The 14,489-nt window shown below is 42.2% G+C and overlaps 1 protein-coding gene across 2 annotated transcripts in view; it reads right to left on the bottom strand.

Moving 5' to 3' along the window:
* The window catches only part of CERT1 (ceramide transporter 1), a 119,017-nt gene that overhangs the window by 23,075 nt on the left and 81,453 nt on the right, over nucleotides 1-14,489 (bottom strand). For both annotated transcript variants that reach the window (XM_088443733.1, XM_088443734.1), the window contains exons 4-7: nucleotides 13,769-13,876; nucleotides 10,048-10,186; nucleotides 2,632-2,715; nucleotides 1,764-1,921 (exon numbers count right to left, since the gene is read on the bottom strand). In XM_088443733.1, the coding sequence (XP_088299859.1) occupies nucleotides 1,764-1,921; nucleotides 2,632-2,715; nucleotides 10,048-10,186; nucleotides 13,769-13,876 (489 nt within the window). The remainder of the gene's footprint in view (nucleotides 1-1,763; nucleotides 1,922-2,631; nucleotides 2,716-10,047; nucleotides 10,187-13,768; nucleotides 13,877-14,489) is intronic.

Below are 14,489 nucleotides of genomic sequence, written 5' to 3'. Positions count from 1 at the left end.
CCCAGTTCCTGCCGCTGAAAAATATCCCCACAGCATGATGCTGCCACCACCATGCTTCACTGTAGGGATGGTATTGGACTGGTGATGAGCGGTGCCTGGTTTCCTTAAAATATAATTCAATCTCTGTCTCATCAGACGAGAGAATTTTGTTTCTCATGGTCAGAGAGTCCTTCAGGTGTATTTTGTCAAACTCCACGCCAGCTGCCAAGTGCTTTTTACTAAGGAGTGGCTTCCGTCTGGCCAATCCACCATACAGGCCTGATTGGTGGATTGCTGCAGAGATGGTTGTCCTTCTGGAAGGTTCTCCTCTCTCCACAGAGGAATGCTGTAGCTCTGACAGAGGGACCATCGGGTTCTTGGTCACCTCCCTGACTATGGCCCTTCTCCCACGATCGGTCAGTTTAGACGGCCGGCCAACTCGAGGAAGAGTCCTGGTGGTTCAGAACTTCTTCCATTTACGGATGATGGAGGCCACTGTGCTCATTGGGACCTTCAAAGCAGCAGATATTTTTCTGTACCCTTCCCCAGATTTGTGCCTCGAGACAATCCTGTCTCGGAGGTCTATAGGCAATTCCTTGGACTTCATGTTTGGTTTGTGCTCTGACATGCACTGTCAAGTGTGGGACCTTATATAGACCGGTGTATGCCTTTCAAAATCATGTCCAATCAACTGAATTTACCACAGGTAGACTACAACTAAGCTGCAGGAACATCTCAAGGATGATCAGTGGAAACAGGATGCACCCGAGCTCAATTTTGAGCTTCATAGCAAAGGCTGTGAATACTTATGTACATGTAATTTTTTTCTGTGTTTTTTCTTAAATTTGCAAAAATCTCAAAAAAACTTTTGACACGTTGTCATTATGGGGTATTGTGTGTAGCTGGACCCTCGCTGTGGATGCCCCCAGATCCCTGCAAAGCAAGCTGGAAGCCCAGATATTCTAAATAATCGCTCCGTATATACCCACCTTTTTTTTTTTTTTTTAACTGGAAAGTCTTTGCATAATGTAATAATAAAAAAAAAAAAGAAAAATTTTGGGGACGTTTTTGAAATCAGTCGCTATTTAAACGTGATTCTACATGGATACAAAAATGATATTGAATCATGTTTAAATAGCTCTTATTTGCATAATTTGCTTTGAAAAAAAAGCCTATTTTTGGGGGTGCTGTTTGAATTTTTTTTTATGTCAGTGAAGTGGTAAAACAGCCCTTCTAGTCGAGCCATGCCGTGGCATGACTCAGTAGTGCAGAGTGTCTTTTCGTGAGACTTCATACCTTTAAATGTATCTTATTTGCAAAGTCATGCGAATAGGACCCACAAGCAGCTTCTGCTGATCACAGCCGCTGACAATAACGTAGCATTTCGCATGCAGATGCACCCACAGTCGCACACAGAGTATAGGCAGGCTCATATAATTTTAATCAGCAGAAGCTACTTGTGCATCCTATTCACATCGCTGTGTGCATAAGACGCATTCGAAGGTAAGAAGTCGTACGAAAAGACGCTCAACACTACCGAGTCACATGGCTCTCACGCGTTGTGTAACGTGTCCACATACATGTGCAAGTCGCATCTGTATATTTATTACATGAAAAGAGACCCCGGGGGAGATTCATCAGACCTTCTAAAAAGGAAAAGTAAAGGTGTTGTCCCCAGCAACCAATCTTTTACAGAATGTACTAGATAAGCGAGCGTTATTGTATGTATTCCCAGTGTGAACTCTTCTACACGTGCTATAGAAACATGAGGAAGTCCACCTTACCTTATCAAGCCTCTTCTGCCAGCTGTCCTCCCGCTTAACCATAAGCTCAATGCAATGTGAGAGAGTGGCTAGAATGCCAGCTGTGGTAGCTTTGAAAGTGATGGCTTCTCCTTTAAAATCTATACCATTAATTCCTTTAGGAGTCACATGTTGGAACACTAAAATGCAGACAAATAGATCATATTTAGCACTAGAAACTGGACTAACTTCTGCTACAAAAAACTGTAAAATCATTGGAAAAATAGAAAATGCAAACTACAAAGATGAAGATCCATACAAATGAATTGTTCAAACGTCCCACAACTTACAACACACCCTACTACAATATAAAATGAGATTCAATTTTAAACACATAAGACTCATCTGCTTCAGAATTAAGTAGAGACACACAACCGATAGAAATTCCACCATACTTACAAATACAAGGCGGTAAATTAAGCATAATTCAATAAATAAGAAAAAGTCCTGAGTATAACTTAATCTCAATTTTTTTTTTTTTTAAAGTGACTTTCCATTATATTCTCACTTTCAACATAACTAATACCAAAGGCTGAATAATTTACATTGTATTAACTGACTGAACATCTTTAAAAAGGGTTAGCAGTTAAGTGTTCAGAACGTCAATAAGGAAGCGGATGGTTTCAGTCCTTGGGAGCTGAGCAGATAAATAGAATTTATGTACTACATTCGTCTCCCACCAAAGTGCTAAATGGCTAATTACATGTGCACATAATTAAAGAAAAAAAAAAAAACCATTCATCATAAACCAAAGTTTACAAGAGAACACTGTGCATGAGACATTAGTAAAAATACATTTCTCGCAGAGAGTATGACAATGAATATTACATAAGTAAAAGACAGCACTTACATTTTTCTCTATTGCCATTACTGTTGTGAATGTATTCCCCATCTGCATGGTTATGAAGGAAATCTTCTTCATCATCTTCAATCACTAAACAAGCAGAATTAAATCAGTATAAGCTGTCGTGTCAAGTACATACTGGCAAAGTGGTGACTAAATGTACTGTATGCAGATTACACTGTATACAAGACAATAGTACAGAAACAACCAGCAAACAAAACATGTCATTCTACCCCAGTTATTAACTAACCAACCCTGTTACAGGATCATAAACAGACAGCCCTTGTGTGAGCGTTTCTATGAGGCTAGCACTACCAGGAGGTTAAGGCACACATCATAACAACTGCACGGTTACGACATTGTAATCGTGCAGTTGCAGTCAGTCTGTGATGTGCCTACACTGAACGAGCAGTGCAGGCACATCAATCATCTCCTAATATGCTGAACCTGACGTTATCGTCAGGTTGTGCAGCTTGTTTGCCCGATGATAGATGTCTAAATGACCAGCGGGAGCACGCAATGCTGGAAGTTTTAGACATTTTTTTTTAAACGATTTGCAAACGACTACGATATCGTTATCATTCAATCGCTTAATTGAATAGTCTAGTTGATGTGTGCCTTTAGGAAGTGATATCCTTTTTACAAAGAGGAGTCTGGGAAGGATAACTTTGCAGTTTGAAACTATGGCCTGATTTGGAGATGTATGCATTTAGCATCAATGCTACGTCCAAATGCAGCAGCGATGCTAAAATATGCAAATGCTAAAATATGCAATTGCGGCAGGAGGCTTCTTTTGTAAATGCAGGTTCTCAGGATGGCCAGTGTTCTCACGTAGCTGAAGCCAGGGAAGCGGTGTACAAGGACGCAGCCACTGGTTTCAGCATAACCAGAATGCCCTTGTTTCCTGGGACACTGCCCGACGCCACCCCTGCTTCGCCCCCAAACAGACGTTGCCTGTCAATCAAACTGTGGCGGCTGGGCACAGGGAGCGAGCTCGCAGAAACACTGACCGGCACATGTGCAGTAAAGATCCTGTATATACACAGATATACAAACATCGGAGTTGTACGCAAACCATTGGGTTTGTGTACAACTATTAATCAGGCCCCATGGCATAGACTCTGCTCTTCATGTTCTGTAAAACAGAAGAAGGTATACAGGCAGGTCATGTGGTACAGACAGCAATGGAGACCAAAAAGAATACCTAATTAAGACAAAAACATCTTTCAGTTATTGAATGCAAAATGGACAATAAGCAGGGCCACCATCTAACCCAGTGGGCTGACCACAATTTTTTCAAGTCCATAAGGTAGAGGGGATTACATGTAAAAATATGTCACAATATTAAAGGATTCTGTAAGAAATTGAGAACTTGAAGACCACTTTATCTGCTGGACAAGCTAAGAATGTATTGGATTTGCTTGTACACTGTCATTTTCAGTCCCTCAAACGACATTTAACAGGTCATAGTTTGATTTTCAGTTTCCATTGTGATTATTCATATTGCTCTTGAATGAGCCTTAAATATATGCCATCTCCGATCAAAAGGAGGCATAAGCTGTGCACTTAAGTTATCGGTCAGACAGTGGGTTGCTACAAATCAGTTAATCGCATTTGTAAGTATTGAGTACAAAAAATAAAAAGGTCAGATATACAGCCGTGGCCAAAAGTTATGAGAATGACCCAAGTATTGGTTTTCACAAAGTTTGCTGCTTCAGTGTTTTTAGACGTTTTTGTCAGATGTTACTATTGTATACTGAAGTAAAATTACAATAATTTCATAAGTGTCAAAGGTTTTATTGACAATTACATTAAATTTATGCAAAGAGTCAATATTTGCAGTGTTAACCTTTCCTTTTTAAGACCTCTGCAAGTCACCCTGGCATGCTGTCAATCAAATTCTGGGTCACATACCCGCCCATTCTTGCCTAATCAATGCTTGGAGTTTGTCAGAATTTGTGGGTTTTTGCAGTATACCATAGTAACATCTGACAAAAACACTGAAGCAGCAAACTTTATGAAAACAAATACTTGTGTCATTCTCAAAACTTTTGGCCACAGCTGTACATTAGTAGACTTCTATTTTGTGATTATAACAGGATAAAGAATAGAGGAAATTCTCACGACAATGGTAGAACATTGTCTGAAAGGCCATTCCAAGTCAGGGGGTCTTAAGTGATTGGTCCAGAGGGGAATTATGCAAAATAACTCCCAAAGCTATATACCTCTACTCTGTAGGAGACACACTTTAAAACTAAAGTTCACGTTATACGAAGGCAAAATTAATTCTCTGCACAAGGATAAAAAAATGACTTATCAAAATCAAATGTGTTTTAAAAAGCTCCTTATAAAGAAGACAAAAGGTTAAGAGTAGGTAGAACTACCTGGAAAAATAAAATTACATGGTAGAAAATTGAGAATAATCATAGGTCAAAGAATTAAACAACTATTGAGACAAATATTCCATGGGGGTGATTCAATTCAGCAGGAGTTTAGGAGAGCGAATTTGCAAATTAAATATTGCACACAACGCAATATTCGTGAAACGGACTTCAAGCATTTAGCCCATTTTTTTTTTTTTTTTAGCTTTTTAGAGATATTCACCTGAAAAAGTCAGTATTGGCCATAATGTTCTATTTAATTCCTCTAAGTGCCTGATTATTCACTGTCACAGGTGTACCAGAGGTTCTGCATTGTGTCCCAGCAGTAACATTAGTGTTGCACATTATGGGCCAGGCTGGAAATGATCAAATCAGATTAAATGATCCATTACACTTACAATGAAATGGAACACAGACTACATACACAACCCTACTGTTTAAGGGTCAGCTTTGTACCTTACATGTACAAATGTGGTTTAGTCACCCGCAAATATCCATCCTGCTGGATTATATAATCTAACCATATCTGGTTTGGCAACTGGGCTCCAGGATTGCACACTGGCTAATCTGGTTGAATATACTAATATTTTGCTTTAAAAAAAAATAAAAATAATAATTCTTGTATATTAGATAATTAAAAAAAAAAAAAATTGTTACAAAACTGTTTTTATTTAACTCTCTCTCCAATACACTCTTGGAGGTATATTTGCTAAAGTGCAGGTTTTTGGAAGTGGAGATGTTGCCCATAGCAACCAGCTTCTAGCAATTATCTTCTAGGAGGTACTATATAAATGTTAACCAGAATATGATTGGTTGCTATGGGCAGCATCTCCATTTCTAAAAACCAGCACTTTAGTAAATATACCCCTTGATCTACTAAAAATAGTTGTCTGTCTCCACGCAGTCCGATGAGACAGTTGGGTTTCTCTGAAAGACAGGTCCAGCCTGTTGTGACACGACAGACATTGCTTTAATGCTTGCTACATCTGAACACATGGTGAAAGCCAGCTACAATTTCTGTAATACAGATAATGGAGTATGGAAGATACACTTACCATACGGATCAATGAAGCTCTAGGCAAACCAGAAATAGAACTGTCATGTTCTAGATACATCAGTAGTATTGACACTAACAGTACTAATTGATCTTTAAGTGAATGCATCATATGGCAATGTGCCTACTCGTAATGCGGCAGAGAGACATTCTACTGAATTGGACCAATAGCTTAAGGCGATCTTTTAGGGTGATATGCCAAATAGGCTGATAAACAGGGTAATGTGTGTAGCCGATTATGTGCCAAGAAAAAACTCTCACCTTTGCTGGTCTCTCAAAATAGAAGTAGTACAGGCGTCAATACATCCCAAAATAAACATAAGCATATGAAATAGATGAAGAGGCTAAAGGCGCGTATCCACAAGCCGATATTAATGGCCGACTGAACGATAACGACATAGTTATCGTTCATTACTCGGGTAGTAAAATATCGAAACCGACCAGTGTTGTGCGCACTAGAGTGGTGGGCCCAGGTGCAAGAATATGATTGGGCCCCCCTATGCAGTTCCCCCAGTAGTGGTCCCCCTTAATTGCCCCCCAGTTATAATCCCCCCTATGCATTGCCCCCAGTAGCAGTCCCTCCTATGTATTGCCCCCAGTAGTAGTCCCCCCTATGCAGTGCCCCCAGTAGCGCCCCCCTATACAGTGCCCCCAGTAGCGGCCACACCCACCTTATACAGTGCCCCCAGTAGCACCCCCCTTATGCTGTGCCAGTGTCAGTTCCCGTACCCCCCTGCATACGCACACACAAAAAAAAAAACCCACAACACAACTTGCCTGAATCCTGCCCGCTCCTCCCGGCCTGCTCTTCTGCACTATGGGAGAGACGTCATCAACATGCCGGTCAATCTGCCGATAATGACAGATTAGCCATGTTCAGGGATGAGGGAGGGTGCCTACAATGAATGACATATCATTCAGTGTAGGCACTACAGGGATGAGGAACGACTGTACGATTACAATGTTGTAATCGTACGGTCGTTACCCCATCGCCTGATGGATATGCACCTTAATTCTTTACATGAAAACATATGTGAATTCACTAGCAGTGGTCAGGGATCAGGGGTAAATTACCCCACATGAGGTAAAAATTTAATTCCTGGGGGCAATGGAAGGACAGCCGGGCATGCATATGAATCATTCTACAATATAGAATGATTAATATGATAAAGATGTTATGATGAAGATGTTATTACCAGCGGGTGCCCGGCTCCTTCCCTGCAGCACCGCGTTAGCCGGAGGCTGGAGTTCTCTTCTCTTCTGAACTCCAGCTTTCGCCTCTCTCCATGTGCACTATGGGACAGATGTCATGACGTCACTCCCATAGCTCCGAGGACTGCCGGGCGGATAGGACGGCGGCGGATGGAGGAGCGAGGATTAAGGGAAGTGGGTTTTTTTGTTTTTGTACAAGCGGCACTACAGGGGTATTATATGGGGGCACTACTACATGATTTCCTTCCTTTCAAATCAAGGGGGTAACGTCGGCGTATCTAAATATATTTTGGGGTAAAAGATAAAAAAAGAGTTGCCTGACCCCTGCACTAACAGAATAGCTTTATTAAGGCAGTTATTTTTCTTCGGTTTGCAAAGAAGCCTTATTAAGGACAATGGCAAACAGACACTTAAAGCACATTGTCTATTTCACATCTCTTTCTTAATTTTACATTTCACCCATTGCAAGTGACACACTGCGGTCTTTTGCTGCTGGGGGTTCTAACTCCTGTCCTTGGGCCACATTTCGCCATCTGCACTTGTCAAATTGCACCACCGAGATCACTGATTTTTTTAAAAATTAAGAACCCATACAGACTATTCTTTTTATTTTATTTGTTATGTATATAAATTAGTTTTGATGTATGCTAATTAATTATAAATCACATCTAGAGCAATGATTTTTAAAACCTGAATAACTAATCTCAGGACACTGCTGTGATGAAATCACACTATGTGCTAGTACTGAGAAATAGCTATACCATATCATCAGGTGACTAAGTAGTACCTGATTTCAAAGTACCAGGAGATATATGGACAATTTTCAAAAGGAGCGATTGTGCGCATGCATTGGCACTCACACAACCTCTTCAGATCACTGCTGCAGCAAGTACAATACTGGATTGCAGATTATCAGGATGCATGTGTTGGTGAGAAATCGCACAATTTACTTTGATATATGTTAGAAACGATTGCCCAGAAGAAGCATTTAATAACTCTTAACCATGAAAAAACTCTGTGTGCACCTCCATAATTCTACAGGAACAAACTAAATTGTGGGTAGCTGCATGTTCATATGAAAAACTAGCATCCACTGCTGCTAATTCAATACTGCACTTTGATTTCCATGGTACCAGAACTCTGGGACTATTTATCACTGCACTCTAATTACTAGGCAGAAATAATTATGTTTGCGGCTTGTTATACTCTATGATAGAACACAGATTTGAAAGAAGATTTTTTTTTTTCCCCCCCTCAAGATTATAAGACCAGTGTAGACTTCAACAACTTAATCAAATCAGGTAAGGTAAGTATCAGACGTTAGGGTTAGGCATTAGGGAGAGGGTTAGGCACAAGGGGGAGTGGGAGGTTAGGTTTAGGCACCAGGGAGGGAGTGTGAGGTTTAGGGTACGAGGAGGGGGGAGGTTAGGGTTATGCACCTTCTTTCCTTTTGGGTTTCGGCATTCTAACTGTAGGGATGCCGCTGTCGCTATTCTGACCGGCGGCATCCCAACTGCCAGGATCTCGTACCCAACCCATTTGAGAGTGACGGTCTTCTTTCAAACAAAGGTTCACCCACTATTATGCAACCTCCATGGGGGGGGGGAGGAGAAGGGAAACCATGTGCTTTCCCCAAACAAGAAATTTCCATAACGCTGAGTGAGATTGGCTGGTGATCATCAGATGACAGCTAAGGAGCCACATCATTTGAGAGGGGACCCACCTCCTTTATATGTGGCTGTCCCAAACATGCACAGCTGTAGTTACAAGTGCACAGTGCCATCCCTCCCACATACGGAAAATGTATGTGTACTGTACTAGGAGGACACAATTTGAAAAAGCCAACCCAACTTTGACAGGTGGGTGTGCCTGAATGTAAGGAAGCCACGTCTTGAGATCATGGATTTCATTATTTTTTGGTAGTGTAGGGTTACCGTCTCATGCAATAACTTTTATGGGGGCATGCAGTTGGACAAAGGATTCCACTCTTTCAAATGAGGGTGCTTCCATCCTTCTGGGTACTGTTGTTGTGGATCTACTACTAGATTAAACTATAGCAGTGGTCGCCAACCTTAACTGGGGTGTGAGCTACTCGAGGAAAATGAAACCTCCTGAAAAGCTACTAAAATTGTATGGTGGTATCTTGATGAATTCTGCTTTTCTCCCTTATGCCCATGTATGTTAGCTATATATTTGTCGTCATTCAAAAAGTAGTCTAGCAACTCACCTTGCAATACTGCAGGCTCTTATCAAGTTAAATAAATACAGGCAGGGCTGGACGGGAGTCACTTGCGGTGTCCATCATGTATTGTGCCGCTTCACCGTGGCGCAGATGCTGTGAGTGGAGCCACAAGGAAGCGAGTCAGGTAATTGCCGTAGCAGCTTTGGCAATCACCTGACGCTCTTCCCTGTGGCTCCACCCTTGGCATAGATGCCAACAGGGGAGCGCATGTCAGAGGTCATAGTTGACTCAGGGCTACCCAAATTACGGCTGCGAGCTACGGGTTGGCGACCACTGAACTATAGTGATGCAATACATCCCAATCTGCATCACTAGGTATAAGGTACAATTATTTTTTCCCTTTAGCTCCCCGCTGTGGATTACTCATCCTTCAATTTTTAGGTACAGGCAGAGGACAAGCCACACTCCTGCTATTGCAAAAGACACCTCATAATAGCTAGGCATCATTATGTGTATAGTGCAAGAAGCACCGATTGCCTCTCTGTGTATGATTACTAGAAATTGCAGTTGTTTATAAGTGAGTAATGCTGCACCTTTATCCCTCTCAAGATCATCTTTACAGAGTGCATCTGCACATGCATCGAAATACTTCTGCAACGTGTCCACCTGTCTACACAAGATGTCACGAAACGTCTCCATTTCAGCAAGTTTCTCTCGCAGGCTGTGTCCTTTCTGCAGAGAACAAAATATAGATACTGTATTAATATAATGAGATAATCCAAGTTATAAAGAGTGGCATTCAGTGACATATAATTCTGCCACATTAAAAATGACATCAGACCGTGTTTTACTGGACTAAGGGCGTGATTCTGCAAGGATCGTAATTGCAAAGCTGCACGCAGGCTATAGATATATGATGTATGCACGCAGGCAGCTTTGTAATTGCGATCTTTGCAGATATGGTAATCCAGCAGGAGGCACCACGCCTCCTGTGTATTACTTATCCGAGCTGCCTTGTTCAACGCATCAGATAATCTGCGTACCATCGGCCAGCTGCGGTGACCCATGGGGTCCCGCAGCCGGCCGCCGCACTTTAGAGGAAGAGGCCAGGAAATCTCCATCAGCCGACAGAGATCCTGGCTTCTTCCCTTCCCCGCAATGACAGGAAACGGAGTGTGTAGCAGAAAAGCTAATTTCACATCAGAATGGGCATAACTGTAAATTATATTGTATTGGTAATAACGTGTATTTTTTCCCTCTTGTACAGTTGTATATAAGAATCTTTTGTGAGGGTCTGTTTACTATAATCAGCATGAGGTCTGGTGTGTGGATAGGTGACAAAACCCCTGTGGAACAGTCCCCTTCGCAAGCTGGGCAAGAGAGGTTGTAAGAAGGTCTGTCTTCCTGAATCAGCCATAAATATGTCCCACTGTATATGGCATAAAAGACACATGTCTGGAATTATATGACAGCTGGCCAGTCCCTTGCTAAAACAGTCATTAAGAGCCCTGGGTTCTGTTTGGGGACAGTGATCAAAAGAATGGATGGACCCGGGAGAGTCTCCGGAGGTGTGAATTTCCTCACCTAGTCACTGGGCACGTTTATTGACCCAGGCCTGTTTCCCAAACTTCAAATAGGGCTGAATGTGTAATTAAAGAACCCCTGTTCAGGTGACCAGGAAACCAGGAGCTTCAGCCATCTAAAACAGCCCACTCTGAGCTTAAAAGGGTTAAAATCATCCCCAGGGAGGGGGTGCCTGGAAAAGCAGGCATAAATATGAGAGTCAACCCTGGCCCACTGTTCTTTTTGCATGAGGCTGTCGAAGGATACAGATGCTCCCTAATTCTTCACTGGGAAGGCCTCATCCCAGAACCATTTAATCCAACATGATCAGAATGGTTTGTTTCTCCCTTTTTAATTTTATTTGATTTTCTGGAAAGTGTGAGTAACTGATTTTTTAACATTATTATATCCTTTGTAACTTTTTGTACATAAGCTTTGAAGACATTCCTGAAGTAAACGTTAATTCTAGTTCTGGATCTGTGTTTTTATGACCCAAGGCCTCATATTACCTATTTCTCTAAGGTATTGATAATTGTGTATGCAGGTGAGAGCAGAAGCTCACCTTATGCTTTAGCATTATATTCTTCTTCTGCTGGAGGCAGTTACCAGGTTTAGTTAACCGCACATGCTGAGGTAACCTGTAAAAGTCACAGGCGGCGATTCTCATATTGGCGTATCTGGAGGGTCTGCCCGCAGGACAGCGACAGACAGCATTGCCGCACCCTACCTGTCCACAAACGGCAATAGACTGTCAATCACTGCCAGTCTGTGAGCGAGTTAGCAGGATCCATTCTGCAAACTCGCAGAAAGGATCCTGTGCCGATTCTCAAAAATTGGGAATCTATGTGCACTACTAAATCAGGCCCTAAATGTGGATTTTGAAACATGTTATATAATATTGTTCACAGGGATCCCCCTACTGTAAGATAACACAACATCGAATTCTTTTGTTTTTCAGACATGGTATTCATTGTACTGGCTGGGACCACACAAACTCTCAAAAGCAGTTTCAGTGAACTAAGGAGCTCATTCAGACCCGCTCACTAGATGCATTCGCTCGCTCCCAGCGTATGCAAATGTAACGCACGCCCAGCAAGGCAGGCAATCGCATTAGCAGGCCTACTATGTCTTGGCGTGCGATCACTTTGTGTATGCAGACGCCCACTAGCCATTCATAATACGCCCACTTGCGCACGTCATCTCCTGGAAGTGCATGAAAACACCATCGGATGTGCTCGCAGCGTTTGAGGTTGACTATACCTTGCCGCAAGCACTGCAATCACTTCAGTGTGAAATTCAACCAGGTGACGTGTACAACGACACTGGCTGTTAATTATGCACACCTCTGAAACAGCGTTGAGATGCTCCGGCACACCTGCGTTCGTACCTCCACTCCCCCGTTTTTAGTGGCCTGCCCTTGTTACCAACCACAATCGGCCTCTCCTGTCACTCATTCAACTGGGCTGTCTATGCTGGGCGAGCGAGAGCTTCTCGATCTATCGCAGAGGTTCGTGCACGCGTATTGCGATACATACGCATGCGCAGATTGCAAATATCGGCCAGCTACGAGCGGTCACATCCTAGCGAGATGGTCTGAATCAGCTCCTAAGCACCAAGAGTTTTCCAGATAGCTCCGCTGTTAGTTTTAGGTGCGTCAATAAAACTGGGGAAAAACACAAAACAAAAGTTCTAAAAAAATGCCAAAAATATGCAATTCCAATGTAAATGAAGAACGGCAACTATATGTACAGATATGCCCCGCTACATCCTTGCCTGTAGTGCAGCGAATCACGCCATGCGTGGCACGAGATTGACTCCCGCGATCAGAGACACGCATTTGAGTAATGGAGATGCACTCCCGCTATCGGGGACGTGTCATAGTGCATCGTGGTGCATAGCATGATGCACGAGCACGTTTGTGGCGCGATCAGCAACAATGAACTTGGACACATCTGTAGTATACATAATGTAGACAAAAGTGATTGGACACAAGATGGCAAATAGATTAACAAGATTTTATTGACGCCAGTACTTTGTAGGTCCACCACGTGCAGTGATTACTGCAGACTCTCTTCTTGGCAAACTGTCCACAAGTTCCTAGACAACAGCAGGCGGTATGTTTTGCCATTCCACCTCAAGTACAGTGACATACTGTAAACACTGAAGGTTGAGACGGCTTAGAATGCACCAGTCGCTCCAATTCACTCTAGTGGTTCTCAATGGGGTAATCATCTGGACTGTGAGCTGGCCAGTCAATCTGGGTTACCGAATTTTCTCTATACCAGTCCAGCGTCGCCCTGGAAACATGGCAGGTGGCATTTGTGGTTTCTGTAGGACTGCAATTGCATGGGCCTCCCTACGAAGGTTTCTTGCTGAAACAGCCACATTAGTGGCCATTTGGAACTTGTGTGCAATGGTATGCATTTTGCTTCCGTGGTGGGTGTCCAATCACTTTTGTCTAGTGTATTATTAAAGTTCAAGATAACACTGTAAAATATGCTTTAGAGTAAACTTAAACAGCAATGACTTCTCACAGCAGTTGGGTCATGTAATAAACAAGATACAAGAACAAAATATGGCTAAAAAAAAAAAAAAAAAAAAAAAAAAGGATATATGTTGAAGTTAAAAACATTTGTCCATCCACATCTAAATACATTCTTTCCCATTAACATTGACAATTTTTTTTTATTGAACTATACACCACGGAAGTCTAAAGTTAGAAGGAAAAAAGCAATTAGATCAGCGTCTGACCTTGAATGATGATGTGGATGTAGCTGAATAGCCGCTTGCTCCAGACACCAGGGAAACCATTGAGCCATGCCGCCGTAAGCTAGACTCCGATCCATAACCAGATTCAGACTAAGGAAGGAAACAAAGACGACAACTTTTAAAGACTAAAAATATAATAGGTTGTCAAATGGAAAAAATGTTACGTGGGTTAAAAACAAAATAAAGCATAAATCCTAAATGAAATACAATACACAGTACAAGGAGTGTGGTGAATACAATAAGCAGAGCAAGGCAATAAAGGAGTAAGATGCTGAATTCACCTCCTACACACATGCAATGGCGGTAAGTACAGGGACGATGAACAAACACATATGCAGATCTGGCCTGCCAGTACTGAATTATAGCACAAGAACAGTCGTGGGAAGCAAGTGAACTATTATCAGATGAAGGTGGCTAGCAGTAATATCCAGTGGTTATGCACAAAATATTAATGAATGGCCTTTGAGTGTATAAGTCACATCTACCTTAAGCTAAGGCTGGGTACACATGATTCGATTTGTGTACTCAGTGATGGTGCATCACGATGTAACGATTTATCGCACATACCATACACACTACACAGTCCGATGTATGGCCACACGATATATCAATATATGCTGTATTTAGCGGTATGGCGTTGTTAATTGACTAACGGCCGCGGTGCAGGCGCAATACAGTGTACACACTATACGATCCGCACTAT

This window comes from Taudactylus pleione, unplaced genomic scaffold, assembly GCF_031769625.1.
Source record: "Taudactylus pleione unplaced genomic scaffold, aTauple2 ptg000333l, whole genome shotgun sequence".
NCBI classification, from domain to species: domain Eukaryota; kingdom Metazoa; phylum Chordata; class Amphibia; order Anura; family Myobatrachidae; genus Taudactylus; species Taudactylus pleione.
Note: the sequence above shows the minus strand (reverse complement) of the source record. Positions and strands in the feature narration are given on the sequence as shown.